Source organism: Drosophila santomea, chromosome 3R, assembly GCF_016746245.2.
Source record: "Drosophila santomea strain STO CAGO 1482 chromosome 3R, Prin_Dsan_1.1, whole genome shotgun sequence".
NCBI classification, from domain to species: domain Eukaryota; kingdom Metazoa; phylum Arthropoda; class Insecta; order Diptera; family Drosophilidae; genus Drosophila; species Drosophila santomea.
The window spans coordinates 13,308,545-13,326,441 of NC_053019.2; the positions used below are offsets into that span (position 1 = coordinate 13,308,545).

The 17,897-nt window shown below is 42.7% G+C and overlaps 3 protein-coding genes across 3 annotated transcripts in view; all 3 read right to left on the reverse strand.

Moving 5' to 3' along the window:
- Positions 1-2,115: 2,115 nt before the first annotated feature.
- LOC120453979 (scoloptoxin SSD558) lies at positions 2,116-8,568 on the reverse strand. The gene is made up of 4 exons (XM_039638930.1): positions 8,208-8,568; positions 4,178-4,378; positions 3,294-3,552; positions 2,116-3,115 (listed from the first exon to the last, which is right to left on the reverse strand). Exons 1-4 carry the CDS (start codon positions 8,293-8,295, stop codon positions 2,473-2,475), a joined length of 1,191 nt encoding a protein of 396 aa, XP_039494864.1. The 5' UTR covers positions 8,296-8,568; the 3' UTR covers positions 2,116-2,472.
- A 5,102-nt stretch (positions 8,569-13,670) lies between these two features.
- On the reverse strand, positions 13,671-14,648 carry LOC120451921. The gene has a single exon (XM_039635934.1). It carries the CDS (start codon positions 14,493-14,495, stop codon positions 13,761-13,763), a length of 735 nt encoding a protein of 244 aa, XP_039491868.1. The 5' UTR covers positions 14,496-14,648; the 3' UTR covers positions 13,671-13,760.
- A 2,319-nt stretch (positions 14,649-16,967) lies between these two features.
- The window catches only part of LOC120451044 (acetylcholinesterase), a 68,719-nt gene continuing 67,789 nt past the window's right edge, over positions 16,968-17,897 (reverse strand). The window contains exon 9 of the mRNA XM_039634399.2: positions 16,968-17,345. Within this exon, the coding sequence (XP_039490333.1) occupies positions 17,272-17,345 (74 nt within the window). The 3' untranslated portion in view covers positions 16,968-17,271. The remainder of the gene's footprint in view (positions 17,346-17,897) is intronic.

Genomic DNA, 17,897 nt, shown 5'->3' on the forward strand with positions numbered 1-17,897 from the left:
TATGATATGCAGCTGCACACCTAATCCCTTTTCTAAATTGAAACTCAGCATTTTCGCCAATCATGCCAAGTCAGGTGAGACGTTTGCAAATTGAAACTAAAGTTCTGCATGTCACCCCAATGAAAGAGTTGAGCAAAAATTAAAGAAACGGAAAATGGAAAATCCCTTTTGCCAGCTGCAATCCGATAATGGCACATTTTTAATGGCCACTTTTTGCAAGCCTTGTCAAATGCTTGCCAAAGTTTTCCGCTAATTATCGCAGAAGGCACGGATATAATCCCACTCCATTTCCTTTGGCGACAATCAAAAATGACACTTGGCAGCGGAAAAGTGCCCACACTTGGGGATAAAAAAAGAAAGCAACAAAAAAAAAAAAGGAAGGCCGCATAAAGGGTACGAAAATGAAGGGAAATAAAATTAATGCGTGGAAATTCATAAGCCCCGGACGTTTTTCTGACCGAAGCGAGTTGGCAATTTGAGGCACATTAAGCGACTTAATTACATGCGGCCATTTAATTTTATTTTTCTTGGCCATGGAAATGGCATGGGAAATGGCTTTTGCACGCATTTAACTCGCACTCGCAGATTGCACTTCCGCTGCAGTGACAGCTGCATCAAATTGACGTTTGTATAAAATGCCATAAATCAGCCGGGACAAGCGCGAAGTCCTTCCACCAGCTGCGGGTCAAGTTTCGAGCCATTATATATACGGGCATACAGATTCCGGTCCAGATTCAGAATCAGGACATTTTCTTGGCCTGACAGCAGAAAAGAGGACACTCCTGCCAGTGCGGCCTCTCCGGCCTTGCGTCAAATTTAAATGTATGACTGCGTATAAATAAAAAGTTGTCCTGCCGAGGACTCTGTCAGTTAATTTCACGCTGCCAGGACCTGTGAGTATGGTCGGGATGATGAAGTGCGTCTGCCCACGAGGAGGCATTAAATAAGTGCACAGTAAATAATTCAAAGGCATTTATTACACATATTTACATATATAATATGGCTCATATATATATAAATTTATACTCCATATAAATAATTCAAATATTCTTTACATTTATTTGAATTATATATTGTTGGACAAAATTTAATTATTAAGGAAACAGACTAATGTTTCGTACATCCCAGAGCAACATAAATAAACCATATTGCCGCCACATAGAGCACCGGAATTACTGCAACTTCAACCCTTTGGCATATGCGTACATTTCGCATATATTTTACGACTGTCATAGGGGCGCCCCAACAACAATTGACAGCCATATTTGCCTATCTTAATTCCTTGTCACAAACGAAATTGGCACTTTCGGCAGGAGTGTGTGAGTTGTACTTTGGGGACAGCTAACTGGCTGATAAACGGAACAATTAAAACCGGAAACAAAGTCCGTACTTGCGGTGAAAATCGCCACAATTTTGAGGGTGGTTATGGCCAAAGAAGTTTTTCGGTACGAAACGGAAGGAAAATTGGACTGCTATCAGGTGGAAACTTTCTGCTGAGCAGGCGAACGAAGTGGGTAACTGGGTGGCTGGGCGTGAGACACCTGGACGACCTTGAGCAGGTGCAAGGTTCCCCAAATGCTGCGCAGCACTCACTCGAACGCACACACACAAGTTGCAAGCTGAATTGGCCAAAAACCCTTGAACTCGATACATTTCCCATTTCAGCTCATTAGCTCATTGTTGCATTGCTCTTTTCATATCCGGCTTTAATTTGAGTTGGCATTGTTGCATTTAACGCATTAGCCAGACGGGCTTACCGTTTCCCCTTCATTTTCCCGAGTATTTAGTATCTCTTCAATTCAGCGGAATTTTCGAAACGATACGCATGCGCTCCCTTAGCGTTTGCTCTTAGCTGATTTATATATTACAGCCCGTTCTCTTCTTTTCGGAAATTAAGTTAGAGTGTTAAAGCAGGCAAGCTTTGTCAGTTGGCTCAACACAAGTCAAACAGCTTTTGTCATGTACAGTTTATCGCAAGCTATTAACCAAAATAAAAATGTCTTAAAGTTAAAAAGATCTGATTCACGGAAATGTAGAGCCCGAAATCAAAAGAATTACAGCGTTAATTTACAAATCAATATTCTTGTTTTATTGAACACAATACTACAACTAGCTGATCGATGGTGAATGCCGATTGGTTGGTTTTAACAGGATGACAGTTTGGGTGGGTGGCAAATATTTGATACAAATATTCGTCTGTGGCATGATTCGTCCGTCCGCCGCCAGAACTTCTTTTATGTTCTGGTCTCAACAAGCCGGAATTGCAAAGAAGGGAAACTACTACAGCTCATATGGCAAATGGTTGGAGTATTTAAATAGGATTTGCTAGGGGTTTCACGGCGATGGACAGAGGGTGTTTAGAGATGACGATGGATCCTGGTGGTTGGCTAATGGCACTACACAGTAGCTAATAATGGCCTAATACATTGAGCGGCATTTTAAATTGGCAAATGGACTGGCAAGTTTTATCGCTCAACCGCGCCATGTTAGAAGGCTCCATCCACGACTGGGTTTCTTGGTGCTCGAAGGCTCTGGCTGCTGCGGCTGCTGATCCTGCTCCTGTTCCTGCTGCTGCTGCTGCTGCTGTTGCTGATCCTGCCTCTGCTGATTCTGCTCTATATAGGTGCGTAGTATGGTGTGCTTGTGTACGGACTTCTCGAACTCGGCCGCACTTGGACGATATGCCTCGAGCTTGTGCTGATAGCGGCCTGCCGACTGCGATGAATCCGCTGTGTAGGCGTGGCTGCCGCCCCTCGAGGCGGAGCCAAACGAACTGCCGCCGTAGGATGACGCTGATGGTACCGGTGCCTGTGGGGTGAACGGGGAGGGATTTGGATTGATGGGTTGGACGGGCTTGGGTCTTGGTTGGTTATAGCTGAACTGGCTCTTGTTAATGTTGTTAGTCGGCGAGTTGTTATTGGCGGTTTGACTGGAAGGGCTGCTGTTGTAGCCGTACTCATACGTTTCAATTGTGTTCCCTCCGTAAACGCTGTTGGCCGCTGGCGAGGAGCCGGGTGCGGCACAGAGTCCTTGGTAGCGGGACGAGGGCTTCATGCCGTATGTGGAGCACGATGGCTTTCCAACCTCATAGGGATTGTAGCCCACCACATTGCCACTGCAAGAAGAAAAGATACACCTCATTAGATATTTAAAGAATTCAAAAGTAAATCCGCTAATAAAATGATTAAACTTTCAAGAGACTTGGGATGTTAACATATTTAAACTGTACGTTATATTAACGGAATAAATGAAATGAACTAATCAAATCGTTGGCAAACATCTATGAAACTTACCCAGGCCCATAATTGCAGACGTAGAGCTTGTTGTACTTGCTGGTGTCCTTGTACTCCGCATATCCACAGCCCACCAAGCTGGTCTCGCCCCAAACCAGTTGGGAATAGTGTCCAGTTTTGGGGGACCAGGCGTCTCCAAAGGAGTACTTCTGCACCTCGTTAAACCAACTCTGGATGCGAGAGGGAAAATCACCGTCATCGGCGTCCAAGGGCGCCGTACTCCAGATGATGGCCAGATTCTGGCCCATCGTAAAGCGATCTGTCAATAGATTAATGTCGCACATTAGAATCGATGTGGTTTTAAGAAAGATGGTTGAGTATAATACTATGGTGAATGCTGGTGCAGGTGCTGATAGTGCCATGTTAGTCTTAGTGTTTTAGAAGCTCTTCGTGCAGGCAGAAAATGGGAAATATGATAGATCTTAAGAAATAGTTGCAATTGGGTGGCCATAAAAGTGATATTTTTAATTGGAAAACATATTCGCACAGGGGTTTTTTTCATTTAATTAGAATGCTTCTGCTTCATGAATCATATTTACTTCCAAAGCACAATCACAGTCCATATGAGTCATTTTCTGAAACAAAGCTCTCAAAAAGGTGTTTTCAAGTGATTGATTGGTGAAATTCATTTAAGTGGCAGTGAAAGGTGCCGTAAAAAATTTGAATACATATTAGGCTTTGGATTTGATACATTCTCTAAAAATAACGATGTTTAATCAATGAAATTCCGACTTCAAAGGTTTAATGACCACCGCAATTAGCCAATACCGTATTGTGTAGAAGAAAACGCGCCACATGCATTGCGCTGATCTGCTTCAAGTCCTTTATTTCAGATGTGGATATGGAATTGAGCATTAAGGACTCTGTGGATCGGAATAACTTACTTATTGTGCGGTGCGGATCGTGACGGAACTGGCAGTTATCAGCCCATTTCTGGGCCCTGGCGGCCAGCTCGTCGTCCCAGACGATCTCTCGCATATTCTCGGCACCCGGCTGGCCCGGATAGCGTCCCGTGGCCACGATCTGCCGGAGGCGATTGTGCTCCTGCAAGATGATTGATCTCTCTTCCGTCGTGATGCCCGATGCTGAAATGATTAGGTCGAGATTTGCATATATTAAACAAGAAAGAACGCTATAGTCGAGTTCCCCGACTATCTGATACCCGTTACTCAGCTAGTGGAAGGGAGAAGGAGAGTCTTAAACACAATTTTTGGCGGTTTGTAGGCGTTATAGTGGGCGTGGCAGAAAGTTTTTTGGCAAATCGATAGAAATTTACAAGACCAATATAAAAATGAAAAAATATCAAAACATTTTTCAAAAGTGTGGGCGTGGCAGCTTTGGGCGGTTTGTGGGCGTTAGAGTGGGCGTGGCAAAAAGTTTTTTTGCAAATCGATAAAAATTTACAAGACTAATACAAAAATGAAAAAATTTCAAAACATTTTTCAAAAGTGTGGGTGTGGCAGCTTTGGGCGGTTTGTGGGCGTTAGAGTGGGCGTGGCAAAATTTTTTTTGACAAATCGATAGAAATTTACAACACCAATACAAAAATGAAAAAATATCAAAACATTTTTCAAAAGTGTGGGCGTGGCAGTTTTGGGCGGTTTGTGGGCGTTAGAGTGGGCGTGGCAGCATGATTCGACAAACTTGCGCTGCGTCTATGTCCCTGGAGTCTGTATGCTTAATCTCAACTTTCTAGCTTTTGTAGTTCCTGAGATCTCGACGTTCATACGGACGGACAGACGGACAGACGGACAGACGGACAGACGGACAGACGGACGGACAGACGGACATGGCCAAATCGACTCGGCTATTGATCCTGATCAAGAATATATATACTTTATATGGTCGGAAACGCTTCCTTCTGCCTGTTACATACTTTTCAACGAATCTAGTATACCCTTTTACTCTACGAGTAACGGGTATAAAAAGAGTCTCCAAGAAGCAGGGGAATTAATGGGGAATATGCATGAGCCACGCAGCTGGAGAATTTTATCATTTCTATTTTTGTTTGCATTAAAATGCTTGCTTTTTTCGAAGATGGCTTCGGGCTGGTGTTTCTCCTTTGACATGGAGATGGAAATGGACTCCAACAACAACTGTCTACCCAAGGGAGCCGGTTTCTAGCGAGCTAATATTTGTCGAAATCTCAGTGTCTATGGCTCTGCCTCACAGAAATCCCAAGTGGGGCTGCGCATTTTTATTGGTCTTTGTTTTACATATATTTTAATTATTTACCCAGCTACACAATATTCCACACTTGCGTGTGCTCCAAATTGTCGGCGATTAGTGTTTTATGTAACCAGCCGGTTGGACGAATCACAAGACATCTGTGTCACTTTCCTTAAAGCGTTTTAGCTTCCCAAAGTCAACCGGTTTGTTCCGATAAGCGTTGGCCATTCAAATGGAACACAGAACAACACGAATTGGAATAAAAAATCAAATGAAATGCAAAATGCCAGCGGCGCGTGCTGCTCAAAAGCGTCAATTAGCCAAAATTTGATTTGATTTTATCCCAAAATCATGGTCCTATGACGCCTGAGTCATAAGAGGTTTGTTTGAAGTGTGTCAGCCAATCAGTTACGAAAAGTGGTCGCCGTTTAAGCCGAATTGCCCCGGGGTGTTAATTACTCCGAGATCGGGTCGAAACAGTAAAAAGGAGCTGAGACGGAAGTGGATCCTTGGGGAGTGCCCCCATTTCATTTAAATAATTACGCGCGCTTAATAATTTTTAATAATTATAATAATGGAGCAGGCGATGGGCGCTGATTGCCCAGCGCGACGTGATAGCACTTAAGCCAGGCTTCCAACTTGACCATGGCTTTTGCCGGCCGGTCAAGTGCCGGGACGTGTCTGTCGGAATCAGATTTAAAGTCAGACAACTTGACGCGCCCCAAGTTGATCGTCGCTGGGTAAATAAATTGGCAGCTTCGCCAACGGTCTGGCACAAATATATGGGTCTAGATGTCAATACTGAAGCGGCGGCAGCGGCGGCGGGGCCAAACAAAAAACCGAGAATACTAAACACGGCGTTTGCCTCGACTTAATCTTAAAACATATGCTTTCCAAGGCTGGACTAAAAATAGCACATGAGCCATCGATCAGAATCGAATAGCTAAAGCTCAAAAGCCCAGAGACCAGCCACAGCTGTCAAATTATGCTACATTTGTATCAATGTGAAAACCGGTAGGCGAAAGCCAAAAACCAGGCCCAGAGCTGTGTGTTTAAGACGGCAGCGGACATCAATCATCCGGCAAAGCCTCACATTTTCCTCGTATTCTGTGTGGATGCTGCGGTTGATGCAATCCAGTGGGCGCTATGCAAATTTGTGAACTACCTTCGCTGACAAATTGCACATAAAGCTGTCGATCAGTTTCCGCTTGCGGACGAAACAAACCGCTGAGATAATGTTGACAACGGAACGTCAACAGCTCGCTCGCAACGAAACGAAACAAAAGACTCAAGCAACGAACTCGCTCGTTGGCAGTCTGACCGCTCAGCCAAATGCCGACAATATGTTAACAAGTGCTTAACTGCACCGCATCTTCGCCAGGCGTTGACTTCACCTTGAACAAAACAGAAAAAAACAACAAAGTACAGGAAAAAATGCCCAACGGAAGGGGGCTAAGTGGCAAGGACTACAAGACGTTGAAAAATAACCGACGCATTTAGCGCGAGTTAATTTTCATAGTTATGCTTTATGTTTCGTTTCATTTTCATTTATCATTTACTGATTATCACTACAACTAGCCTTGTGCCGAACATATTTAATTACATTATTAGCACGGCGGTCTTTTGATTGATGCCGCACCAAAATGCTCCGGCTTAACAGCCATGATACCTGTGACATGCGATTAAATTGAAGTGCCGGCCCCTCCGAAGGAATCACACCATTTAATCGAGTTGATATCGAAGACAAGGCATAAAAGCAATCATCAATCAGCAACGCACACGCGCACTATAAAACTCTCTTTGTTTTCATTTCGCCTTTTATGGCAAATTGGGATTTGGGTGTTTAGGCGCCGCGTGTGCAGAACAAAGAACATTAAATCGTTTGGTATTTCTATTTCTATCCGAAACTCATAAGCGTGGCCAAGATCAGCTCAATGACCCATTAAAAATCGGGTGATTTGTATAATTTTGCCAGCGCATTTGTGACGCCTGGTAACTTAATTTGTTTACCAATTTCAACTTGGCGCCTGGGTGGGGCTATTAAAAAGCCAAACTTAGTTCAATGAGCTCTTTTTGCACGCCTGATTATTAGGCGCCACTAATCGTGTTCAAGGGTTCTACGGGGCTCCTGCTCTGATCTCATTGTATTTAAAGAGGATTTCGTTTTTAAGTTGAGTGGCCTTTTGGCTGTACGAGTATGAGCTGCTGACAGTTGATAGGTCAGCCACCTAAAATAATTTTAATTCGTTTGGGCACTGGCAAATATTATATAAATTATTTAAACCAGATATTTTTTAACCGGTTCCTATCCCGCTCGACGCTTAAGTAATATTTCGCCCGTATTTGTTGCTTTTCTAAACTATTTATTATGCAATATATACACTGTTTAAAACTGGAAAATTAAGAAAGCTGACTCGCTCGTGCCGTTCCGAGTCTATTTTTGGTGAGACCTGCCAAACTGGCAATTAAAGAAGCATTTACATATTGCCCAAAAATCATCGACCCACCCTCGCTGAAATAGGCGAACGCAGTTTAAACAGAAGATTTTTTACTGTCAAATATTTGCACATCACTGTATTCATTCACACACTGAATAGCTGAAACGTGTGTCCAAAATGAACTAGAAAAAACTCAATAGCCATGCTAGCCATGCCCTGGAATTCTATATTCTATAGAAACACCCTAAATTCCTGACTTGCATATAGATTTGTTGGGACCTTGGCTTGATTTTCTTGAATAACTTACCAATTATCTTTCCATTGCAGGCGAATGCCACTCCGCAGGAGATGATCATGATCATGGTGGTTAGTAATAGCGCACTTGGCTGCATCATTTTGGTTATGTAAAATTGGGTTTTGAACAACACGTTGATTTCTTTTTATTGATTTAAGCACTTTGTTAAATTTTCAAATATAACCTTTTCATAAATGACAGAGTTATATTTGGTATTCCATACACTTTAGCTTTGCAATTTTGCTAGGATTTTTTGTATCACAATTTTGAACGGTGGGCGGGGTGGGTAAAATGTGGAAAACCGAAAAAAAGAGCGCCACGAATAAAAGCCGACGACTCCAACTCCACTCTCGTGTACGTGCAGCTAGACTTGAAGGCGTCGCCTGTTTGATTAACCGCTCGGCGGCGCCAACGTTTTTATACCGCCGATCGCTGGCAGCGACCGCGGCAGAGGCGGCAGCAACAGGTAAAGAAGCTACCGATCGCCCAGCGGAATCGGAATTGGAATCGGAATCCCCAGGCCAGAAAAGTGAGCAAAGCAAGAGAGCGACGCAAAAAACGCCGCGCAGTCGCAGTTACGCGACAGCAACTTGTTGCCAACGCAGCAGCAACATGTTGCTTCGGATGAGGCCGTTAGTAAGATCCAATACTGTGTTTTGCGTTTTTCAGCCGGCGAAATTGAAGATTGAACTTTATATTAATCATCCTGCTGGTTCGGCAACAATCACTCGCCTTCGCCTTCGCCTTCGCCTTCGCCGGGGGCGTGGCAGCTGGCCGGGTCGCTGGGAAATCTGCGAAACCCGCGAAATCGACGAGCAGGTGCCCTGCAGGCAGGCAGTCGAAGCTTCGATCATTTCGCGTATCATTAAAAACCAATAAAAACACCCAATTAAATGCACAGTCTCCGCGCACAAGAACAAATGCCACTTGATCCTTTCACCATCATCGCTAGTGGGGCAGTCATGTATGCACGAGTATCTGTATCTGTGTCTGCCCATTGAACTGACCCTGTTCGCTTTTGCCTCGCGCATTTCCGCTTCGCACTGGCCGGCTTCTTGCCAAAATAATTACGCGTACAAAGCCATTAACAAGTACAAACGATTGCGCCGGCCCAGAATCGCAGAGCTGAGCCTTTTTTTTAACCAAAGGAGCCCTATTCATGCACTGAAACCAATAAAAGTTTGGATTCGAAACAAAAATTAGGAAAACGTATAATTTTTTTTAAGCCATTTATGCTTCAAACTTTCCAGGTATATCCAGGTTTTAAGGAAAAGCATAGATACATGTCCTTTAAACCGTTTAATGTACAAACAAAATATAAAACCCATTCATTCATAAGATATTTATAATCGTTGTTTTTTTAAGTGTGGCCACTGTTAACTGGTTCTGTTTATTTCACCTCGTTTTAGTGCCGCCGATGCCGCTGACCATGCTGATGCCACACATGACGTTTTGGGTGAGGGTCCCAATCTCGGTCTCCGACTCGGGCTGGGAATCGGACTCGGACTCGGACTCGGTCTCGACCTCCTCCCATTCCCAGATTCGAGCCCAATCCCAGTGGCAGTGGCAGTTGCAGTTGCCAATCCCAGGGACCAGCAAGCAGCAACCGACGACTGGCGATCGCAGATCGGAGATCGGAAAACGGAGAACGGAGGCAAGTGATCGGCGATGGGGCATCGGGAGTGACGTCTTCGCTGCGCTTCTGATTTATTTTATTTCGCGAAAACTACATAAATATCAAAAATTATGCTCTACAGAAATATGAAATAAACATATGCCCGATACGTGTTCTTTGATGTACCTCTTCGCTGTTGCTCCCCAGGTTGTCGATGTTTTTGTCTCGGGGCTAGTTTACATTTCCTACTCAAGTGTGATGTGTGATCATATTTGTGCTGGTACAATACCCATGCAGCGCCGAGATTTAAGATTTAGGCAAACATTATTGGCCTTCGATTGTCGATTCTCGGCAGTCGGTGTTTGCATTTCAATAAACCTGCGTATGTACGTACAATACGTATGTATGTAGGCACAATCGTGCATGTTAAGCGAAGTAAAAAATTCCCAACACCTCATTTAACTCAATTTAACAGCACTTGGCATCATCCGGCGGTTATCGTTGTAGCTCTTTTTCTGATTCCGAAGTTCTTCCTTCGATTTGCCTTTGTGTTTAGTTTTATGACTCAATTTAATGTCTTTCCTACGTTGCGCGTGTGCTGTCCATTTGGACATCGGCTGCCACCCACTGGACCAACTTGTTTCATTCCTCCATTGTATCTTTAGTTTCAGCCACTCAAGACTTCACAAGTCGGAAGCGGTCAGTACTTTCCGCTGAAATCCTGACGGTTGCATATTAATTTTTTATAAAGTCATCGCTTCGGCGTAAGTGACTCAGGCGACCCAGTTGTTTTTAATCGATGCAAGGAAAGTGAATCGTTCACTGATTCACTCCGATGGAGAAATATCACCGGATTTCAGTTAGTGCCGTTATGGGATTGATGGAAATTTTAAGTTACGGCTTTACATAAACTAAAGGGTTCACGATGATGGCATCAACTTGATTCATAATTCATAAACCTAAAAATCGGGTAATTGAGCAATTTTATTATATATAGCCAAAAGCAATATTAATTAGAAAATTCTCACAAATTAGAGGCTATTATACCAGTTTTATAGAACTGTGGGAGATGTTTGGGAGTGTCCAAAAACAATTTCAAGTAGATAATGTTTATAGCGATCCAAAAATAGTCACCAATTTATTGGCCTCAAAGAATAAACGAGTTTCGCCTTGAACACAAGCTATTTATATATTTTAAACTTCTAGATATACATAGATAGATATTGGTTAGAAAGTCAGAGAGGCGCCAATAAGGTCATCAGCCAATTCATTGTAAATAGGGAGCGATGTTAACATGGCTTTTCCATTCGCTGATATAACGAGCGAAGGTTACTGATAATTTCTCTAATCAGTCACTTGTTTATCGCGGAGATCGCCTTGCGGAACCACTCTGCTCTCGGCTGGCGAATATGATTGCCAATTGACATTTGCTCATAACTATACAGATTCCGGCCCTGAAACTGCCATTGAGGCTGATATCGTTATTATTATTATTTTTGCTGTTGATGCGCCACTTGGCAATGCAGGTGTCAAGTGTCATCAACGCATCCTCGTCGTGGAGGTGCAATCGCTTCCGCTGCCATAAATCTTCCCCAGCTTGACTGATGATCAACATTTTCTTAGGCAAAATAAACAATAAATAAGGAATACATTTGGGGCAAGCCCGGAGGCCGAGATAAATGACGGTTCGCCAACTGATCCGGGTGATAACTCAAAAACACAACTTTATTCAGAGCAGATTGGATAGGAATGCGAAACGCCTGCTTTGTGGTTGAGTTCTCCATGTTCTCCATGTGTGACAAAACATTTATATACTAGATTACTTTTTTCAGCCCACCGGGGTCAACGGCTATTATTAAAATATAATTAATTGCAATTGAAAGCCGTCTGCCAGGCAGTCTGGCTGACAGGCGCATAATTAAAATGTCATACTGGTTGAGTTCACAACGAAGCTGTGAACGGCGAAAGCTCCATTAACAAATTACGGAATCGGAATCGAAATCGAAATCAAAATCGGAATGATAATGGTAATGGGAGCTGCTCCATCAATTCGATGTTTTTGGCCAAGAAAAATAATAAAACAGGGAAAATAAGTCCAACACGTGTGAGAATGAATGAACTGCCCGATGTCGTAAAACAGTAAACAATTTTCGTTAGAGAAACGTTTTCATTCTTATGCTAAATCGATTCATATGCTGATCAGTCTGCGCTTGTGGTTCTTTCTTATTTTATTTCTTCTTTTTTTGAACTTGTGCCGGCGCAGAAATTGATGAGGGTTTTCGAAGGGGGGGATCAGGGACCTGGAAACTGGGATATATGCGCACACACCTTCATTAATTCGCTTTGGTAGCCAGCGTTTTTTCATTAAAAAGCCGTCAGCGTACAATAAATTTTGACCATTTTTTGTGATCCGGTGATTTTTTTTCACTTTGCGCCTGCTGAGCCGATTTCGCCCCGTCTTTTTATAGGCTTCATTATGGGTCCGATCGCTGTATGTATTTATTTTGCGCAGCCAGGCGACAGAACATAATTTTAACGCTCTTTATCGCGCCGCTCCGCTGCGCATGCGCGCGATTCGACACTCGGTGCGAATATTGATTTATGCATCGGTTTTTTGTTTATTTGCGATCTGAGAGTTGAAAATTCAAAATTCGCATTGGTGGCTGTTTAACTATATCAGCGCATTTGATCTCTCGCCCCAGCTGCCTCTGCCTTTGACATTCGATGAATTCATAAGAGCGACACGACAACTTAATCAAAGCTAAGCACCGATCATAATTTATCAATTTCTGTCAGGCGGAAAAAAGCAAAACAAGCGGATAGACAGGGGAATACAATACACAAATTAACAAAACTATTATTACTGGTTGACTAACGGTGCCACGGTGGAACCATTGGTGGTCCGGCGAATCTAACAAGCCCGGAATATACTCGTACATATCTGCCTCTGATTGGAGACCCGACTTATGTGAGAGCCGCCACTCGCTCGCCTTGAGAGTTTCGGCTGCCACTGTACGTTCCATTTAATGGCATCATAATAGAACATACTTAAGCCAAACGTATCTATTATCTGGGGATCGTCTGCCCGCCGTTTCAGAAAAGGTCAAAGCGCGGAAGTTCAGCGAAACCCGAACGGGATCGCGATGTATAGATACGGTATCAGATATAATCCGAGTGTGAGAGGTGCTTGGATCCGAATTACACTGCGGAAAATATGGTATTTGTGGTATGTAAAGCATATATATATATATATATATATATATATTTTTAAGGTAAGTCCATATAGCCTGCAATACAAGTTTCACAAAAATGTGAATTGTTATTTAATTGGGAGTTTTTGCATCTAGATATTTATTTCTTTATCTTTTTTTAGTACTTTTCTTCAGTGATTGCAAATAGTTTTTTGGAAGAGTAGGGGAAGCACGGAAGTCTTGCGATGTTTACGCCAATGTTATGAAAGGTTTAATCTGATTAAACTTAACCTGTTCAAAAAACTCATTTAAGTCACCAGAAAAGTCTAATGAACATAATAAATTTTGATCGTATCTATAAATATTTGAACATGGTCATTAAAAGAACTAGACAAATAGCTTATAAACGTTACAAATATTTTTCAATACGTCATTGATGGGACAAAAAACTTTTAACGTCATCACAGTTTCCAAGTACCCCTTTTCCTAGGGTAGGATGAAAAGCAAAAGCGCTACACATCATAATTCTTAATTAGCTTGAAAACTAAACTAGAAGTCGTGAGTCGCGAGAAACTTGTTTGTACAATCCGATCGGTTATGCTGGAATGACAAATTATGCATAATCAGCCTGCCAGACTAAGATGTAGTTTCACAGAGAGATTCACACAATTAACAAACAGATTTATATATTTTTCTTTCAAACGAGACCAGGGAGTACAACGAAGACAATGATCTATGCATATGGATGAGATAGAAAAATTATGCAGATAGAGGGATTGGATGTGTTGTTGTTGAAGTCTCCAGATCCTTTTCGCTAAGCAAGATTTCGATGTCCTTCTCCACGGATGATTGCTCTTGGAATCTACCGATCACGTCCATTAGAACCAGTCCACCCACCAAAAAGAATCCAGCTATGTATAGGTAGAAAATAGGACTATTGGGAAAGGAGTATTCATCGTGCCACGATCCCTTAAGCCCCAACCGCTTCAGGTCATCAAAGGTCGTTGGCATGGGCAGCCATTTGTTGACCATCTTTCCCTTGAAGATGCTCGGCTTTACGCCCCCAAACCGCCGGGAACCCCTTCCCATCTGCTTGCTCCGGACGGCGGACTGATACTGCGACCACACCGTATAGACTCGTCTTCCGGTAAACGTTGATTCCTGCGGAGATTTGTTTTGGTTCTGCATCCGGAGTCTGGAGTCGTAGATCTGCCTGGAATTTTGCCGATGCAGCGTCTGATAGGCCTCGCAGATCTTCATGAAGACCTCCGAGTCGCTGGTCTGGCTATTTGCATCCGGATGGTACTTCTTCGACAACTCTATGAAGGCGAGCTTAATCTGCCGGTCGCTGGAGCCCACGGGCACGTTCAGCACCTGGTAGTGGTTCTCCACGCGGAGCTGCGACATCGGTTGGCTCTGGTACGTGAATCTGGAGCCGAAGGTGGCCAGGCAACGCACCGGTTGGCCAGCACTGGTCTGGATGGTCCTCAACATTCACGTGAATTTTGCGGGTCCCGAATCGTAAATGATAAATTTTTAAAACTCTTGTTCTCGCATGAAAAAAATACAATGTGTTCAGGGTAAAAATTTATTTGACTGTTCTACAGCTGCCAACCGATCTGTTCTGGATGTGTAGTGAGTGTTGAATGAACAGAACTATTATATTATACAAATCAATGCGATCATACCTTCCTGTCGATTATCGTTATTTTATACCAAACTAAGATTTCGCTCAAAAACATACTATTCGATGTCAAGGATGATCATGCATTAGTGGTCAGATAAAAATGATTTTCACCATCAAAAAGGATTAAGAAACATGACATTACTCTTTCTCTTAGAAAATGTCTTTTATTATCTGTACGATTAGCGAGTTGAAGACCAAGCAAATGAGGAATCCCAATAACAAAAACTGAGTCACCGTGTTAAATATCCCATATTTGGCGATGGGGCGACAAACCATTATACCAACAGCCGAGATCGATAGAAGATCGACCCTGGGCTATATAAGCAGCCCCATGGCCAATTCTGTAAACAGCCACACAATTGTGGTATGATTTGTGGCCCATTATCTGTCTCTCCTGACCTTCCGGAAGTGCCAACGAACTTGGCAATGAATCTTCCACGCTTGGAGCGACGCGTGTACCCTGGATTTGGCCAACTAGATAACCTGATAACTTGCGTTACACAGTCAAGTTAAATATTTGGCACGTGTGGGTGGTGTTTTCGAGGCAAACTGGTCATTTCTCTCAGCTGCGAAGACATAAACAATTCCATTGAACTTGGTTTTCGCACACTGCGTCAGCGGTTAAGCTTTAGATTACGTCGAAGGTGGCTAAAAACATTTGCACAAGACATTACTATAATTGTTTTTGATGGCGCATTATACGCAGCTTGACAATTTCCATCGAATCACAATGTTTGCCCAGCGAGTCATTCATTCACCTGCGAATTAGTGTGGCCATAAACAATCTTATAAATAGAGATGCTGCCGTTTCTTTATTGTTACCCCATTAAATGCACCATGAAAGACTAATTACTTTTAATTAAGAACTGATGGCATTTAGCTTTAAAACAATATCTTAAACAGTTTTCAAAAAACTAAATGCTACAACAAATTTTCATTTTTAAAAATGTCTTGTTTTAAAAGACGTCAAGGGAACCATTAAATTATAAGCTAAATTAATTTAAATGAAAATCAAAATTTGTTCTAATATCCTACATCTTAGTTTCAGATATTATTTACAAAGTTAAGTCAGTTTGTAGTCTTTGGTTTTTTTATATTCGAAAAAAAGTAATTGGTCCCAAACCTAACCTTTCTTTTTCAGAGTATTTCCCCGCCCCGATGGACCATTCCAGTCTGCGACTGGTCATCGTTTGTAGAAGCCACCTGCTAATTGGTTTCAGTTGGACGGACCGTGCCCAACACCTTCTTTGAGTCCCAGGAACAGTGGCCTCGAGGCGGCAAGTTCCCAATACTTATCGCGAAAAGCTGTGAACATTTAATTGGTTGTAGATGGGCAGGTCATTAGCGATTGGCGACTTTAAATGATTCCAGGTCGCCGGAATCCCCTTCTATTTCTGCTAGATCGAAGGGCTAACCATATTATTTTCGTTTGTGTGTCACTGTGCAGCTGGGTTGGTAGAGCTTTTTGTTGTATTTTTGGCAGCATCATTTGGCCACAGCCCATATATGTTAATTGACACTACCAATTTGCTTCGGCAGCGGACCATCTAGCCACGTTTCCGTCGAAATCTCCATAGCCAAACGCAGTTGGCGGCGAAAGCCTGTCCAGGCGACCAAATGCAAAACGATAATTGGAAACAGGTTCTGTTTCTATTGAAGAATTAGCTGGCCCATCCCCAAACCCATCCCCACTGAAAAAGCCGGCCTGAAGATTTACGACAAGTGGTGACTGGTTGTCTCCGCCGTGCGCTGGCTCATTTATCTGGCCAATATATGTAGAAGTGTTACCTATGTATATGCACATATATAGAATGCCCCTTTTATCCCGGCGTATTATGACGGGCCAAGCGTTTCTCATTGGACCATCTGATAGCTGGTTTACGAGGGTTTCTTTCGGGGCTCCATGCTGGGTCAATGGACAGGAACGCTGCCAAGAAGTCTGCGCCGGCTATGGCTCATCGATTTCATCCGAGTTCGAGTTGGCTTCACGTCTTAACTTCTCATCTCGGTTGGTTTATCGAGTCGCAGCACGGCATACAGCGAAATTTAAATTATTCATATGTCAGGTTGAAGGCTGCTGTTGCTGCCGCTGCTGCCTTTCGCGTGTAAAAACCTATTTGATCTGAAGATTAAGTCCGCTCGCCGATTGTCCGCGGATCAATTAAAACTAAGTAATGGCGTCTGTGAAACCGGCTAGAAACGGAAATACACAAAACTTCGCAAATAGCCAGAGTTTGCATCAATCAAGTGGAACAATTTTATTCGTTTTTCTAGTGAATAAGCTAAGCGGGGGAAGTACGAGTTTCAAAGCGTGTGAGGGTGTCCAGCACTTTTCCTCTTTCAATATCTTACAAAACTACTCAGTTTAAAACTGCTTTTCGAAGCCTTGGATTCCTAAATTCGACTTGTTCTCCATATCCTGTCTGTTTTACAGTCTCCTTATCAAATTATTATCACTGTTTTCCGATTCTTAGCCTAACTATACTTCAATCAGACTTTCCGTTGCTTTCCGAGGAAGTAATTCAAATAGTGCCCTGAATAGCTATTAACATTTTGGTTAGAGGTATGGACATAACACTTCCTTTAGCCACTAATTAGCCAGGTCTTCAGGTAGACAAACGCTGAGGTAGCCACGTGGGTTATCCGCTGCGCAAATTCTGCAATAGATACAAAAATAACATAAACTTCACTAGATATACCGGGCATAAAGAGACTTAATGACTATCTACTCAAATACTCAAATGTATCCGCCGACTGCAGGTCTAATTTGCATTTACAAAGCTGTCGGCTCTTTTGACTACCAGAACGCGTTGGGAACCGAGCCCTAATGACAATGCACCCTCCTCCTTTGCGTACTCTTTTAAGAAAAGGTCCTTCGGTTTTCGCAAGCTTTTGAAACTCTACTACTTCCCTTCAGTTGAATTGGATATATATACATATATTTTTTTTACTAGAAAGTTGTCTCTATCGGACATCGATATAAATATAAAATTTAAAATTCAAGAATGTAAGATAATACGAAGCCACCATAATATCTGCATCAATAATATAAATTTTAATATAATTCACAAAGAAATATTCACGACTGTATACATACACTTATATACGCAAATAATCTGGAAGGTAAATAATTTTGCTATGATTCCCGAACAGAGTATGAGATATTCGTTATCCCACTGAACCCAAATGAGATCGACTTTCCACAACGC